Below are 16,050 nucleotides of genomic sequence, written 5' to 3'. Positions count from 1 at the left end.
GTCCTACAAAATTCTCAAGGGAAACCACATTTCTGAATTATTTCATCTGTTTCAGAGGGAAGGAAACACATTAGGAAAGGATCCTTTGGCAGAAAAGAGGTCAGAGTTTTAGAAGATATCAAGAGAATTCTTAAGCCCATCTTATCTGAGAGAAAACATAAAAATCAATGTCTTGAGTGTTCCCTGGAAGTCAACAAGAAGAGAAGCCAACACTTTTTATCAAGCACCTTTTTTTTTAGAGTTACAAAGCTTTTATTATGAAGTCAAAAAAATAAGCAATTTGGTATTGAGATTATAAATGCTATTGTTTATCATTGCTTTACAGGAAAAATTTTTTAGCTTGCAGTTTTCCCTTTTTGAAGAAACCCCACCACTGCCCCCAAAATAAAGTATCCTCTTGAGCATGAGTTAGCCTTGAGCCTTTAAAAATCTCTTCAAACAACAAAGCTGTTTATTTTAGAATAAAGTATTTTAGAGCTGTATTTATTTAGAATATTAGCATCCCTTTGTGGCTGCTGAGAAAAAAAATGCCATGTTATCCTAACAGACTTTTCCTAATTCCAGACTTCTGAACTGGGTGTCACAGAACATGTAGAAGGAGATCCCTGCAAGTTTGCTCTGTGGGTTGGAAGGACACCAACTTCAGACAACAAAATTGTTCTCAAGGTAATTTTAGCAGATGTGCTTATACAGTGTATACTAACTGTTGTAGTGGTTGTTCATACTTGTTGGGAAGGCAAAAAGTGATGACTTACCCTGCTTTGAAAGGGACAGCTGCTGACATATTTTTTAGTTTGTGTGTGAAGGATGTAGTATATATCTAATTCGTGGCTTGACAGCAGAGGGGAATCTGCGTGATCTACTAAAGGATTAAACAAACTTACTTTCAAAAATAAGAGTTGGGAGAAGTTTGATTCTATAGGCTTTCTGTAGCTTGAAGACTGCAGCCAGTATCTGACGGAGCAACTGATAGGGCACAGACAAGTCATGTCATCAGTGTTACATGTCAAACTCAAGCCATTGCTGCTTGTTGGCGATGCTGTTTTTCATGGTCCATATTTTATTGCAGAAATTGAAACACTTCAAAAGACTGTCTTTGTCTGGGCTACAAGTATTTTTGAAGATACTTGCCTTTGGATGAGTGTGTATATAATGCTTGTAAATTATGTATCTGGGAAAGGTACAGGTTCAGTAGTGTTCCTTGCCTAGCTAGCATAGTAGCTAAATCCATTTTTCCTGTGACTTTAGTATGGAACCTGGGACTTATGGTTTCAATTGGAGAACTTGTAATTCCATAAGCAGCTAACAGCTAATTTCACAGTCAGGCTGAGAAAGTTGGGGGCTCTTCAGCCTGGAGAAGAGAAAGCTGCATGGAGATCTCATAGCAGCCTTCCAGTATCTGAAGTTCATCTTCCCATTTCAAAGAATCGTTAGGGTTGGAAGGGACCTTTGGAAATCATCTAGTCCAATCCCACTTCCAAGGCAGGGCCACCTAGAGCAAGTTACACAGGTTGATACATCTACTGTTAAATTTATGCTTTCGCATATATTTTGCCACTATAGTGCCATATAATAATGACACTTAAAAACAGACACTCATGTTTGCATGTTGACATGTAAATTTATATGTTTTCCTAGTGAATTACAGGCTAAGAAGAGCTCACATTAGTTTTCTGACAACAGTCAGTGAGTGCAAAGAAATGCAATGTACCATCACTGAACAATGCAATTTGTTCAGTCCTGATACTCCCATGATTTCACAGACAATGCTTTGCTGCCTGAAATGATCCTCCCAGGGTAGAGTAGTACAAGGAGTTTTATTTAACAGCTCTCTACATAAGATCACATTAAGGTGTTCCTGTTCTCTTCTTTGCTTAGACCATAGCATATTTAGATAACTTGTATGGTATATGAAGCTTTTCAGCAATTTTTTTTTTTGTTTTGAAAGTTGGAAACTAGCACTTCCTTAGCTTGTTAGTTGCATAAGTAAATTCCATCAAAACCTGAATAAAAGATATAACAAATCTTTTGTGTTGGCTTCTTTCCTAAATGTTTTGCTTTGTAAAAGAAAACAAAGATCTTTTTCCGAACTGTTCATCTGTTCCTGCAACTTTCTCTATCCCTTTAGAATCCCTGCTTATTACATATTTATAGGCTATTAAATATTTATAATATATATTAAGCCAATGACTTCAGGAGACAGCAGTTAAGAGAGGTAGGAGGTTATAATTTATTTGTTTTCTGGATCTGCCAACAGTGTTTATATTTAATAGCTTTTCAGATGTAGGGTTAAACGGGATTAAATAATCAGATGACAGGTTGGGCAGCTGGATAGCAATCTTTTCCAGGGTATCCTAAAAATACAGATGATATGTTGCAGGTAGTACAATCTCTTAAATTAGCTTTCTGCTTCCAGATATGTTTCAAATGTGGAAGGAGTAATACATGAAATGTGTTGTGAAAGTATATGTCTTGCAGTATAAGTTATTTCTTTCTTTCAGTGTTAGTAGGTTATTATATAAGGTTATAATTGACCTAAAACGTAGCATGAGTTTAAATTACTAATGTTCAGTCTATTCTTACTAAAATTCTTCAATTAAGTCGATCCAGCCCTGTCTCACATGAGACACATACAGGGCTTTAGCGTTCAAATTATGAAAGAGGAATCTGGATCTAAATGAAAATGTTTTTTAAATGAACAATATTAGTGATGTTGAGAAGTGTATAGTAGTGTTGGCAATTCAAAATGAGGACAACTAGCTTGAATTTCCTTTTCTCTGTTGAAGTTTTCAGAAATGATTTACAAAGTCATTCTTTATGCCTTCCTCTCTGTGTTTATTAGCTTGACTGTATGTGTGTATCTTCTCAACTTTAATAGTCCATTGTGGGGGTTTTGTTTCTTTTGCATATCAAAGGCATCCAGTATAGAGAATAAACAGGACTGGATCAAACACATCCGGGAAGTGATACAAGAAAGGACCATTCATCTGAAAGGAGCATTGAAAGAGCCGATCCACATCCCCAAAACCGCACCAACAACAAAACAGAAAGGAAGAAGGTAAGTAGTATTTGAAGTAATCAGAGATCTCTAAGAACAGAACAGCACTCTTTCCTCTGTAGTGCTAAATTTCTAATGACTTTTGGTGAGTTGGACAAGAGCAAGAGTCATTTTGGTCAACTTTATCTTGTAATAAATTTCCAGTTTCCTGTAGTGCCGAATTTGTTCAGATTTCTGCTCAGAACAGTACCTGACTTATGTGCATTCAGCCATTACAGAAGGGGTTTGGAACTACAGTATAGGATAGCCATACGTTGTAGATTTTTACAATTTTTCATGTGTAATCCAGGTCCTTAGTTTCCTTTTATGGAACTTAAAATGTGTGACTGAGTGTTCTGCTTGCTAGGTTTGGTAAATGGCTATGCAAGTTTCTTGCCATAGTGCTGGCTGGTTGGTTATTGCCTTAATTCTACATGATGTAGACTTTGAGCAAATAAATCTGTTCTCTTAAAGCATAGAACAGTGCTGAATATTTGATTTTTCTATCAGTCAGTTTGTCTGGCTGGTGTCTGTTGGCACACTGTCTAGGTGCCTCTTCTTTAGAGTTGCAAGTAGGTAACCAACATATTACAAACATTGTACAAATATGGTAATGAAAACTGAATTATTTGCAGAGACGGCGAGGACCTGGACAGTCAGGGAGATGGTAGCAGCCAACCTGATACTATTTCAATTGCCTCACGAACCTCACAGAACACGCTAGACAGTGATAAGGTAAGTTTCCCAGGTGTTACTCTGTTCTGAGAGCAAGTGATTCATCCCTTAGTGTGAGTTAGTGCCCAGGATAAGCCCTTAGTACCTTCAGAGAGGAGGCATGGAAATGTTCTTAAAAATAGCTTAAAAATAGTATGCAATAGAGAAAATATCTTAATGGGGAGCAGGAATGATTGTTTAAATCTAATAGGTCATGAAGGAATTATGTTTGTTCCAAACTAAAACTACTTTGATCCCCTCTGTTCTGCAGTTTGTTCAAAGATTTGACCCAGTTTAGAAAGAAATCAGATTTTATGGAAAATAAAGCTACTTATGCACAGTTTTTCTTGATACTGGTCTCAGCCTTTCTGAAAGCATATCACCTGCTTTTTGTATTGGCTTGAGGTTGATGGTTGCCACATGGAAAGTACTATCCAGTGTTCATGGGTTAGAGAGTAAAAGTGTTCACTTTCTGCATGAGAGCTGGTAGAAATCACCATATTAAAGGGGAGCAACAGACAACCCTATCCTTTGGTACTAGAGCTAGTGTTTCCTTTCCTTCATCTCTGCCTATAGATTTTGGCTGGGTTATCCCATAAGGGTAACTCAGCCAAAGTTTTATCATGGGTGGAAGGCATTGATAGTCATCAAAAGAATAAAAATTCTTGTAAAGCACATGTGTGTTGCATTGGAATTGAAACATTTCTGACAAGTGAGAGGTGATAGGACCTTGGGGGGAGCTAGAGATGTATAATAGAAGTTTGTCATACAGAAGAATGAATAAAAACATTGCAGCTGCAAAGCAAATTGCTTGAAAATGTGGTTAGGGATTTCTGGCCTATTACCTCATTGGGTAAAATTGCTCTGATGAGACATTCAAACTACGCAGGTAAATTACCAGTATATTACAGGGCAGCTAAGTGAATAGGTTTTCAGAGTGATATTTTGACCATTCCCATCATTATCCAAAATAGAGTTAGTCTATTTTTGCATGTCGCTTAAACTCTATGGTTTGACTATTTATTTTTTTTTTTGTTCCATGTAAAGTGGAAGACAGAAGGGAAGTGTTAGGTGCTTAAGGTTGATCCTGTGTTCGTTAAAAATAGCCTATGTTTTGACTTTTTGCATTTGTACTGAAGTTATTCTGTAGTTTTGCTGATGGCTTCTTTAAGGATATCTGCGAGGAAAAAAGTCTTTTGATGTCTCTTTACTGTTTTATTCTTTTCATTCTTGGCTATTTAGTGACTTACCAAAATTGCATTGTGTATACTAGCAAAGGTCATTTTTTATGCATTCTTAAGAGTTTAGGTAACTTCCTCCAAAACAAGAAATGCTGTCTCTGATTTCCATGATTATTGACTGAGACATCGAACTGTGCGCACACAGCCTGGCTGGACTGTGCTAAAATCGAAATGGAGATAATGCAGTCCATCTCTGCCATGCAAGATCATTGCCCCTCTTCACTTGTTGGTGATGTAGTGTTTACTGGGGAATAGTATGGATTGTTCCCTCTTGAAATATGGTAATATTTCATGCATCATGTGAGAATTGCTAAGAGTTGGCCAGCTGAAATGCCCTCAGGATTGTCTTCCAATCTGATACAAGGAGGAGTCTTACCAACAACCTGTTTGACAGGAGCTATTACTTAAAAGAAGGAGGAATGGAGATTGCTTTTAAATATTTTCCTGACAAATTAAGTTTTAATTTGGTTAGTGAGCAGAGTGTTGTTATTGAAGTGTTTTTGAATTCTTACATTAGTGTATTAAATTTTTGTTAGACTTTTCTTTAATGAGAAAAACTAAAAACTGGGACACTCTGGATTTTACTTGCGCTACATATAATGCGTGTCCAAAGAAGGAATTCACTGTTTGTGCACTTTTTAGAAGTGTGAATTAGCAGAGTAGCTTTCGTTAATGTTTCTGTTACATGATTTGGTTTGTTAAGAGAAGATTCCTTATCTGTTTAAAAATTAATAAGGAACAGTAACAGGCAGAAAGCCAGTAAAATCTTTAGGATATTTTAACATTCTTGCTGAAGTTCTCAAGTTTGTGTTGAAAATTCATTAGCTGCAGTCCATTTGGAAATTGACTGTTTTCTCTATCTAAAAGCTTGAAGTATGTATGGATATTGTATAGAGTAAAACAGTTTTACGGATTTTATGTACTGTTGATGTAGTCAGCCAGATGGAGCAGTGGAACTCCTCGATCGAATTTGGAGCATATTGCAAACTGAGCTGGGATCCCAAATTGAAAAACACAAAAAATATCAAGTAACTTAAAACAGCATTAATCAAGTGTTAAAAATGTTTAGCACTGTATTACTTTTTATGCCGTTGCTGGACATTTTTCTGTTCACATGTATCCTCTATTGTGATTAAGAAAAGACGACAAATACTAAACATGTCATAATAATCAACAGCCAAATAAAACCATTCTTTTATTTTCTCTGCTGATTCTTTTAAAATAAATGTTTTGGTTAGTAGTGCTACACTGTTATGCAGGGAGAAGATCAAGAGTGAAATCCTTTATCTACAACTCAGTGCTCTTTCTCACACCCTCAGAGATACACCGTGAAAGAGCTAAAATCCTTAGCCTTGGTAGGAAGTGCTTGAGTATTGTTCAGCTCAGCTTCTTGCATCTGATTTCTGACATAATTGACATAAAATCTAAGATCAGAGAATAGCTTCACAATTAGCTTTTTTCCTCCCCACCCTGTCTTTTTGGGTTAGAATTATAATTTCTGCTTCTTGGCTACACTGTTCCATGTTGCTTTTCAGAAATGACTGGGATGATGCAATAGACCATGTGTTTATGAAACTGACATCCTTCCCAGCTTTGTGTCATCTAAAAATTATATTGGAAGGTGGGATTAGAATTCAAAATCATCTTGGCAAATGGGACAAATTAATTGGCAAAATATCATGCTATTTAATAGGTACATGTTTGAGCTTTTATGATTAAGTGGAAATAGTTAACTAGTAATGAAAACAGTAAGAGTATTGAACAGCTTTTGAGAAGACAATCTAGAAGATAAAGAGGCTCACAGGCTGTTTATTACTTTAAATGTGGTGCAGTTATAGGAGGGTGAGGGAGTAGCAGCCCTATATTGGCTTGCAGAAGTAGGATGCTGAGCTGCAGGATATGAAGTCCTTGTTCTTTACTCAGCACTTGTGAGGCCTGTATTAGATACCACATCCAGTTTTGAGTGCAGAATTTTAGCAAATTAGGGGTCCATGGAACGAGTTCCAGGGGAAGCATAGCTTCCAAGGCAAGATAAAGAGCTGGGACTAATGATTCTAAAGAAAAAGCTGTGTAAAAAGCTTACACAGTTACAGAACAGTCTTTCAGTGGATGAGATGAGATCAAAGGGTTTCTCTTTATTAAAAGTTTGCAATTTATTTTTTTTTTCCGTGGCTATAAAAATGTGAAATCTGTGAGCAGAGCAATTGTGAAGGCTGGGGAATCTCTATAGCTAGAGATCTTTGAGAACAGTTTGGGTAAATGTTAATTGTGGGTCACATAGATGCAACTGATCATGCTCTAGCAGAAGAGAAAGAAGTGGACTAAGTAACTTAAGATCCCTTTCCAGCCTATTTTTAATATCATGCGGTATGTCCTCATATTGTGAGACTTGCTAAATACATCCATAGCACTGACCCATCATGAAGTATTGTAAGGTATAATGGAGTACAGAATGAAATAGAAAATTTTCTGGCAGGGAGATTTCTAGCCTATCAAAGCATCTCAGTTTTCTAAGTGCTGTTATTGTACCCTTCTCAATAAATACTTTGCCCATCACTTTTTACAGCATTCCTTCCATTCAACTTCTATAGCTGTGTAGCCAGCATTTGAGGTGGCTAACAAATAAAATAGATGACGACCCTTTCTTTCCACCTTTCAGCAGTTCCTAACCTCAGAGCTTGGTCAGATTTTAGCATTGTCTTTTTAACTTGATCCAATGCATAGGAAATGGGGAGGCTGAAGGACACAATATAGGTTTGATAGATTTTTACATGCTTGTATTAAGTGACCTGGTAGAGATATGAAACAATCTAAACTATTATTTTGGTAGCTGAAAAGACGAGAGACTTTTAGAAGAAGAGCTGTCATAGGTTGTTACCCTAAGTAGCAGAAATCATGCTAGCTGCTGTGGGTGGTCAGTGGAGCAGTATATTAGTTATAAGAAATTGTCTTTTGTGCCCAGCTGGTAACACTTTGTACTGCTGTCTATGTGAAGTTGTATTTCATTCTCATGCTGCTTTAAGCTTGTGTGTAGTCCTCTGGAAAACAGAAAAAGGACTGAAGCAGCAGGAGACAACCAAGTATTTAGTTCAGCCAGCTGAAGAGAAAAGGTTCCCACCAGTAGAAAGAAATGCTAGTAAAAAAACCAGACATTGCTCTGAGTTAACGCCTCTTTTCAGAGTCAGAAACCAAGTCTTGGGTAGCTACCTTGTCAAAGCAAAATACACTTTGAGACAGCACTTCTGTGTGTCTCCCATTTCTTTTCTCCCATAGTGCACTTGTTTCCATTTTAAAAGGGGATGAAAGATTTTCATACTTGAAATAATTGAGAAATCTTATTAGTTGCTATCTTTCCTTTAATTTCTCCTTGATGTAAAATAGCCATGGGATAGTAAATTTAATATGTAGTTCTGAGAGGAAGTTATATGGCCTGATGCAAAGGCTGTTCTAAGTGGCAAAACTCTTGTCAGTGGTGATGCTTCTAGATACCGGTGGCGGGTGAGCTCTTGGTATGTTGTCTCTGACTTCAGCAAGCCTACACTAAGAATCTATTCAGCCAATGAGTGTATTACGGTTTTATTTTCTCTCTCTACAAACGACAATGATTAAAAGGCCCAAGAGAGATGAACATAGATGGTTAACATTTATTTAGCAACAGCAAGACACCATGTCCCATGATAAGCTGTTTAATTAAACCTTGCACCTTTTTTAATCTGTGGTTCTATTTCTGTCTGGCCTTTGTTTCTCATCTTGTCTCTGTCTCTGCAGTTTCCATGTTTCAGACATAGCCTCATTTATTTTTATCATGCATGATTAATTCAGTTTACATAAAGGGTTTTTTGAGAAGGATGGATAAAGTATATAAAGCCCTTGTTCAGCCTAAATTTGGATTTAGATGGTTTGAAATTCTTTTCTCTTCCGTGCAAATTGTTCTCCCAGTTCTGCTGCTCCTCTTGCTTTTCCCTCCAGCTAGCCTAGAGAGCCTTGCCAAAGCTGTCCAACGACAGCTGTTGAGCAATGTGCTTAATCAGAGACACTCCGTGCTGTCCAACTGCATTTAATCAGTGTGAAAGATGAAACTGCGTTCAGAAAGTGTGTTATGGGGAGAAAACGAGCAATGAAGCAAATAGGAAAGCAGCACTTCCTAACCATTGCTGTTGCAGGGAGAAAGAAGGGCGGTTATCCCAAAGGAGGGGAAAACTGGTAAATGCTTTTTTGGTCAGTTCTCCATAATGACTTTCTCTACTCAACACACATCTACATCATCATTTTCAGTATGCAGAAGCAGAGAAATCGCACGCCAAGTTGTATGTAACAGCAGTGGTGCATGTTTGAGGATGGTGTATAACTAACATTTGCATGCAGCATGTGTCTTACACACTATACTGACGTGTGATTGAATATTGAATTTCAGTGGAATACTGACCAGCTAGGATATCTGATTGCCACACAGTCTGAAAGACTAGGAATCTTTTTGTACTTTAATAGCTTCTGACATAGCCACTTACAGCCTTTGTTTGCTTTTTCCTGTAGATTAATACTACATAAAATACTCCAGGAACATAAAATCTGATAATCTTTTTTATTAGGGGAAGGCAAAGAAAGAATATCGATATTAAAGCCAAAAACATGCAGCCATTGCACTGGTCACAGAGTGTATTTTAATCTCTTTTTGTAGAAAGTGAAGGGTCAGAAAAACAAGCAGAGCACCAAAGCTATGCCTGCTCCTGTTAGGTATTTAGGAGAAAATACAAAGACTACATGCAGTTTCTGGAAAGTATCAGCTTGTGTTATGGTTTAACAGTCTTGGTGCTTGCACTGATTGGGATATGGACTCTCCAGGGAAAAATTTGGTCTGCATTGGGCACCTTGTGAAGTCATACTTTATCAGCTTTTTTGTTAGTCCCCATCAGGCATACAGATGGTTTCAATTGTTTCTGAGTTTGTCTGAAGCAAGCTGTAACATAAATCAATACCAGAAAACAAGAGAAGGCTCTTTACTTTTTCCCCTTTGTCATAGTTTTGCATGGACTAAAAACTAATAATATGGGGAAAGAGTGTAAGGGAACAGGAAATTTTTTAATAAGGGAGAAAATAGCATGTTTGGAAGATGTACGAACACTCCCCTGTAATTCGGGTATTTGGGCAGTCTGGAGAGATGTAGTAGCAGCAATGTGATTAATATTTAACTTGGACCTGAGTACCCCTGATTTATGTACCTTAGACAGTGGATGTATGAGGGTTTTCTGCCTTTCTTGGCCCTTGCATTCTCCAAAGAAATTTTTTCTTCTTTGTATGCAGACACAAGCAAGGGTAGCCAGTGAGATTAGCAGGCAGATACCATGGGAAAGCTCTGGAGTTACTGCAGACCATCTGCTAGGAGTTATGTCCTGTCGTTTGTTGCAGGCTTGAGGAAGAGAAATTTGGAATTAGCCTTTGAGTCTTACTGAGGTTTTGCTGGTTTTGGCATTTGCTTTAAAATTCTTGCTTGATAACAAATAGCGTTATCCTAGAAAAGTTCATATCTGGTGCTTCAGTTCCAGGCTTGTAATGAAAACCAGTAAATAAGTAACATTGCAGACTCTTATCTCTTTTTCCTAACACTCATGGGATGTAGCTGCCAGCTATGTAAGAGCCTAAATGTAATAGTCAAAAATAACGTGGCAGGAACCGTTCAGTATCTTGGTGTAGCACGTGCTTTTATATTTGCTGTAGTTGGAACTCACAGCATATTTGTCTTCCTTTGTCTGTGTCGAGTATTGCAGGATTACCTAGCTAAATTGGAGTTTACTGGCTTGGTCCAAAATGACTGAGTTCATAGAAGTTACATACTAGCTGACATCTGATATGAATGTTGCACTGAAGCAGCCTGAGCTATAGAAATATTCATGTGCAAAAAGCTGAAGTAGCCTGGAACACCATTGCTGTATGGAAGCAGAAAGAATTCCCAGGCTGTTTGCTTAAGTTGAATGGGACCTCTGGCACTGAGCAATCTTGGGAACTTTGCGAAGTTCTGATAGTAATTTTCATTTCACGTCAAAGCAGATGAAACAATCAAAGAGGGAAACTGAAACTTAGGCAAAGTAATTCTAATGAAGTGTTTTGAAGAGGGGGAGGAAAAACCCTGAGCTTGCATGCTTTTAACTCAAGTTTTCATTTGGAGAATCAGTAAAAATGTGAAAGTTGTGAGCCTGTGGATTTTCCAGCAAATAGTTAAGTATTTGGGCATCTTATATGAAGAACCTCATGCCGATTTTGTACGGTGTGTCCTCAGTGATTTTGTGACCTGCACGTATAAACTGTGAGTGGGGTGGGCAGTAAGCTCATTCAAAAAGGGACCCTCTTTCTGCCTTGAATTCTCAAGATAGCAAAGCTCATGAGTGACTGTATTTAAGTAATATTGGGCTTTTGGTGCCTATTATCACCCATAAAATATATTCTGAAGCAACTGCTACTTCAGCTTTCAGGGTAAGGAGCAGTCTAGCAAGAAAAACCGCTTAAATCCTCCGCCCAGCACTGCCACAACCGGTGTGCTTTGAACATAGGCAGAGACAAGCAGAGTTAGAAATCAGTTCTAAAATGCCAGAACTGCCTGATTTTGAAATGGTCTCTTCTTGATGCAGAAAGTCCTAGAGCTTTCCATCTCATCCAGAATACGACTCCTGCCAGGAATCCTAAATAGGTAACAGTGCATGACGGATGGTTTGATAACAAGCATTCATCTGGCTTCTCCCCCTTGTTTTTCTCCTCACAGTTGTCTGGTGGGTGCGAGCTGACGGTGGTAATCCACGACTTCACCGCCTGCAACAGTAATGAGCTGACAATCCGCCGTGGGCAAACAGTGGAGGTCCTGGAGAGGCCCCATGACAAGCCCGACTGGTGTCTGGTTCGAACCACGGATCGGTCCCCAGCTGCAGAAGGCCTGGTCCCCTGTGGGTCCCTCTGCATCGCTCACTCTCGCAGTAGTATGGAGATGGAGGGGATTTTTAACCACAAAGGTAAGAAATGATGGAAATGAAGTCTAGTAGTCAGTAACACAAGTTTGGGGTAATGGGGAGTACTGTGCAGAGGGCAACTTTGGTGTTCTTACGCTGTTTTGGTTTCTAGGTTTTCATTCTTTGAAAAACAATGCCTTTAGCGACTTGCAGCCACACTGTCTATTCCAAACAAAGCAGTTGGCAATTCTCAGTGTTAAGTGAAAATGTGGCTGAAGACGGGGAAGAGGTATAAGCAAATCGTGTCTTGGTGAAAAGAGTTATATATAATGTTAGATCAAGTTGCAATGATAGGAAAATCTGTATCTGTCGTGTGCTGAATGGGGCGGGGGGGGAGAAAATCTCCAGCATGCATTATCAGTGGTTTCTGAAAAATCTTGCAGTAAGAAATCATGACAACATCAAGCTCAGAGACAGAAAAGGGAAATGTACACATCCATTTGCCCTTGCACAGGGATTGGCTATTTGGACTTACGTATTTTACTTAACTGAGCTTTCCAGAGTAGCAGTGGCACACACATCCCTTTTTCCCAGAGCAGCTCTGAAATCTTACTTTGTTTTTTCAGATGTGTGAAAGAATGTGCCCCTGAAGGGTGCGAGAAAAATCTGATAATTTTTTGAAAGTTTTTAAGGTTTTGATGTGCTGCAGTCCTCTGGATCTCTGTTATTAGAGAAAATCCTTCCTTGCTTCACTTGAAACTACTTGAGTTTGCAGCCTATGAACAGGAAGCAATATGAATTAAAAAGAAACACCAGAAAAACAATTCATCAGGATGTGTTTCATCACAAACTGGAGGAAAAGAGGCATTTAAAAAAGTTGGTTATTGTGAGTAACAAGATTAACAGGAAAGTGGTGTTTGGGAAAACTTGGTCTCCAAAACTCAAACTACTGTGTTTGGAGAGTTTTTCATAAATATAATCACAATTTTTTCAATATTTCAGTCCATCCCAGTTATCACATGACTATTTTCTCCATTTTTTTCAGACACTGTGTAAATAACGCTTGGCTAAAAGAGGAGAGTGGTTGTGTTTCTTACATTAGGAGTATGCACAGCAGGAACTTCCTGAATGCAGGGTGACTGGGGGGAGTCTGAAAGATTGAGCTGTATAACTGGAATACTTTTTCATCCTCTTGTGTCCTATAACAATTTGGATAGCAAAAGTTTGCAATTCTGATGATAAAATTGGAAAACATAGTTGGGTATCATTGAAACATTTCTTCCTTTGGCTAGGGGTGAAATCATGGAAATGTCAAGAGGAATTACAGTTTTTTTAACAGCACAAAATTGATAAATCCAATTTCCTTTGGAGCTATGGGACTTTACCTTTGAATGCAGAGAATTTTATTAGGAGAGACAGATTGTAGTGGATAATATATGTTATATGAAGATCATTGAGCCTGTCAGACTCCTAAAGGACAGACAGAGCTGGTTTTGTCTTTCAGAGGTTACTTTTATTAATCAAACCAGTGGACAAAACCTGTATTGCTTTTTTTCCATTAGCGTGTGTTTGTGAAAAGTGGGGCAGAGTATTGTAAAGTTGCTTTGTTTCTCTTTGACGTGTTGCTTTGAAATAAAGAGCATTAATTAATTACATTAATCATGGAGACTGAAGAAGAGAAGGCCATTGGTAGAAGTATCATAATTTGCAGGGTTGAATGCAGCCTTAGCAGTGACTTCTGTCCCTGCTTCTGCCACAGGCTTCCTGTGGGATGTAATGGCATGCTGTCTAAACCCCAGCTGATAAGAAGCAGCTGCTAATAGTTTATTCCCACATTACTGGGTGTCAGACTTTAGGAGCTGGATGTTTGATTTGTAACGTTTTCGTGCCTGTGACTGAAGTCACTGTGAACTGTCTTGAACATGCATACTATTATATAACTTTAAGTAATCTGGGGTGGGTGGAAGTGAAAAAAAAACCCTGACGAACTTCAGACAGGGTGCTTGAAACCACTGGATACATTTGACTTCAGTCTTTACGTCAACTTTCTATTGCTTGAATGAGGTTGATAATGTTCATTTCACAGAGGGACTACAAAAATTAAGCAAAATTAGTGGAATGCTCTGATTTTATTTTTCCCCCCATAGTGAAAAGTACCTCAGACAATCCCACAAATCAATTATTCATTCTCAAGTGCTGCATTTGATTAAAGATCTTTAAGGCATTGGGGAATATGCTAATCAGAAGAATGGAAAAATAATTAGATCTTCTCAGAATTGTTCATTGTGGATATTGACTGAGGTATGAATTTCTAAAAAATAAAACAGAACACAGCCCCCATAACAAAGAACAGGTTAATGACTTATATAATTTAAGGCAGACCATGTGCTTGTGTGGACAATTTTTAACTGCTGTATTTCCTAGATTTCTAGTACTTGATCCTGCAACTCATGTTTTTAATACAGATTTTTTTCCTTTTTTTCCTTTTTTTGGCCATAGTTCAGTGAGACTTGCAGAGTTTTTTAATGATTCAACTAATTAGGATATTGCTCTCTATAGTTTGTAAGCCTGAAAATGTATGTATGTCATATGTGAGGCTCACAGTGTGAGCATCAGCTCTTACTAATTCTGCATAGTTCATGGGCTAAGCCACATGCAGTAAACACAAGTCTGGAATCTCTACATATCTGACATCTCAAGCTGTTGTGAGAGGCTCAGGGAGAAAGGCTTTATGTAATCCCAAAGGAAAAAGGGAGGTGATCACCATCACAAGTGGTGGGGGTGGCTGTTTGGATGATGAGTGCTTAGCCTGTACAAATGGCTTGGGGAAGCAAAGAGTTTTGCCCTCCTTTTGGTATATCTGGACCCTACAAATTTGACCCTTTCAACAGTGTTTGTCAGTACCTTTTGCTGTTTTGTCAGTACAGGTTGCAAAGCAACAGCATATCAGATTTGAGCTTCAAAGTTTTGAAATCACAGACCTCTTCTAATTTATAGCTGGTTCTTAAGTTGTGTAAAACCACGTCTCATCACTGAGTACAGAAGTGTTGGGGGATGACTTTAATCTGAAATTATCATCCAAAGTAGGTAACGAGAAAGATTATTAAAGCAAGAAAGTATGTTCAGTGAAGCCTAGTTCTGACAGCTCATCATGGTCATTCGTCATCTGTCCGCATATTCTTTGTCAACCATGAAAGGTAATGTCATTTCATTCTACTGTTAGAAGACAGCCCCAGAAAATTACTCTTATCACTTGCCTGCATGTGTATTACTTGTCCTCTAAGAATGTGTATTACTTTAAATATCTAACCAGTATTGGTGGTTAAAAAAAGATATCGTTTACACTATCTTCAATGCCTTAAGATTTTATTGTAGTAAAGGTGACAAGTATTTTGCTAAGCGGATGGGGAAAGCATTACATAGAAAAAAGATACTCACTAGTGGATAGTCGTTTAGGGGAAGGGTTGATTTCAAGTTCCAGACCTCTTGCTTGCTCTGCTTGATATCAGATCTAATTTTGTACGTTATTTGGGTCATTTAAGCAATTTGATGTGCAGTTTAGAGATGAGTACATTGAAAAAAATCTGAATCCCTTTTATAACAGGGTAAAAAAGACAAACAAGTGGGTAGTGAAGAGGTTGAATAACAGTTGGTGCACTACAAAAAATAAATTACTAGCTTTGGAAGAACATGTTTTTCACAAGTAATACATAAGGCAACTTTTTTTTTTTTTTTTTTTTCACAAGTAATACATAAGGCAACTTCTTTGTTTGTTTTTTTTTTTTGTTTTTTGGGTTTTTTTTTTTTGTTTTTTTTTTTTTTTGCAATGAGTCCCCACATGTTACTGGGTGTGGGGGAGAAAGAATGTTCCTGTTGGGTTTTTTGGTGCTTTTCCTTCTTTTAACAAGGGTTTCTCTTCATTCAATGGTACATCTTTTTGCTGTGTGCCGTTCTCTTTCCTTTGATTGCAGGGCATTTACACAGCTGCAGAGCTTTGGGTAAATATAGGGCAGGGGACAGGATTCAGTATAATGAAATTAAACTTGTAAGCTCAGAAAAATTGGCAGGTATTTTAAATTGTTTATGAATATCTTGCTTGTTTAGACCATAAGTTCACTGTCTT

General features: G+C 37.9%; 1 protein-coding gene across 3 annotated transcripts in view; it reads left to right on the top strand.

The window, feature by feature from the left end:
• Nucleotides 1–16,050, top strand: part of TRIO (trio Rho guanine nucleotide exchange factor) — a 246,887-nt gene that overhangs the window by 170,423 nt on the left and 60,414 nt on the right. For all 3 annotated transcript variants that reach the window (XM_065667601.1, XM_065667600.1, XM_065667602.1), the window contains exons 31-34: nucleotides 565–666; nucleotides 2,916–3,058; nucleotides 3,673–3,772; nucleotides 11,747–11,990. In XM_065667601.1, coding sequence (XP_065523673.1) covers nucleotides 565–666; nucleotides 2,916–3,058; nucleotides 3,673–3,772; nucleotides 11,747–11,990 — 589 coding nt within the window. The remainder of the gene's footprint in view (nucleotides 1–564; nucleotides 667–2,915; nucleotides 3,059–3,672; nucleotides 3,773–11,746; nucleotides 11,991–16,050) is intronic.

The sequence above is a fragment of the Lathamus discolor genome, chromosome 2, assembly GCF_037157495.1.
Source record: "Lathamus discolor isolate bLatDis1 chromosome 2, bLatDis1.hap1, whole genome shotgun sequence".
NCBI classification, from domain to species: Eukaryota; Metazoa; Chordata; class Aves; order Psittaciformes; family Psittacidae; genus Lathamus; species Lathamus discolor.
Note: the sequence above shows the minus strand (reverse complement) of the source record. Positions and strands in the feature narration are given on the sequence as shown.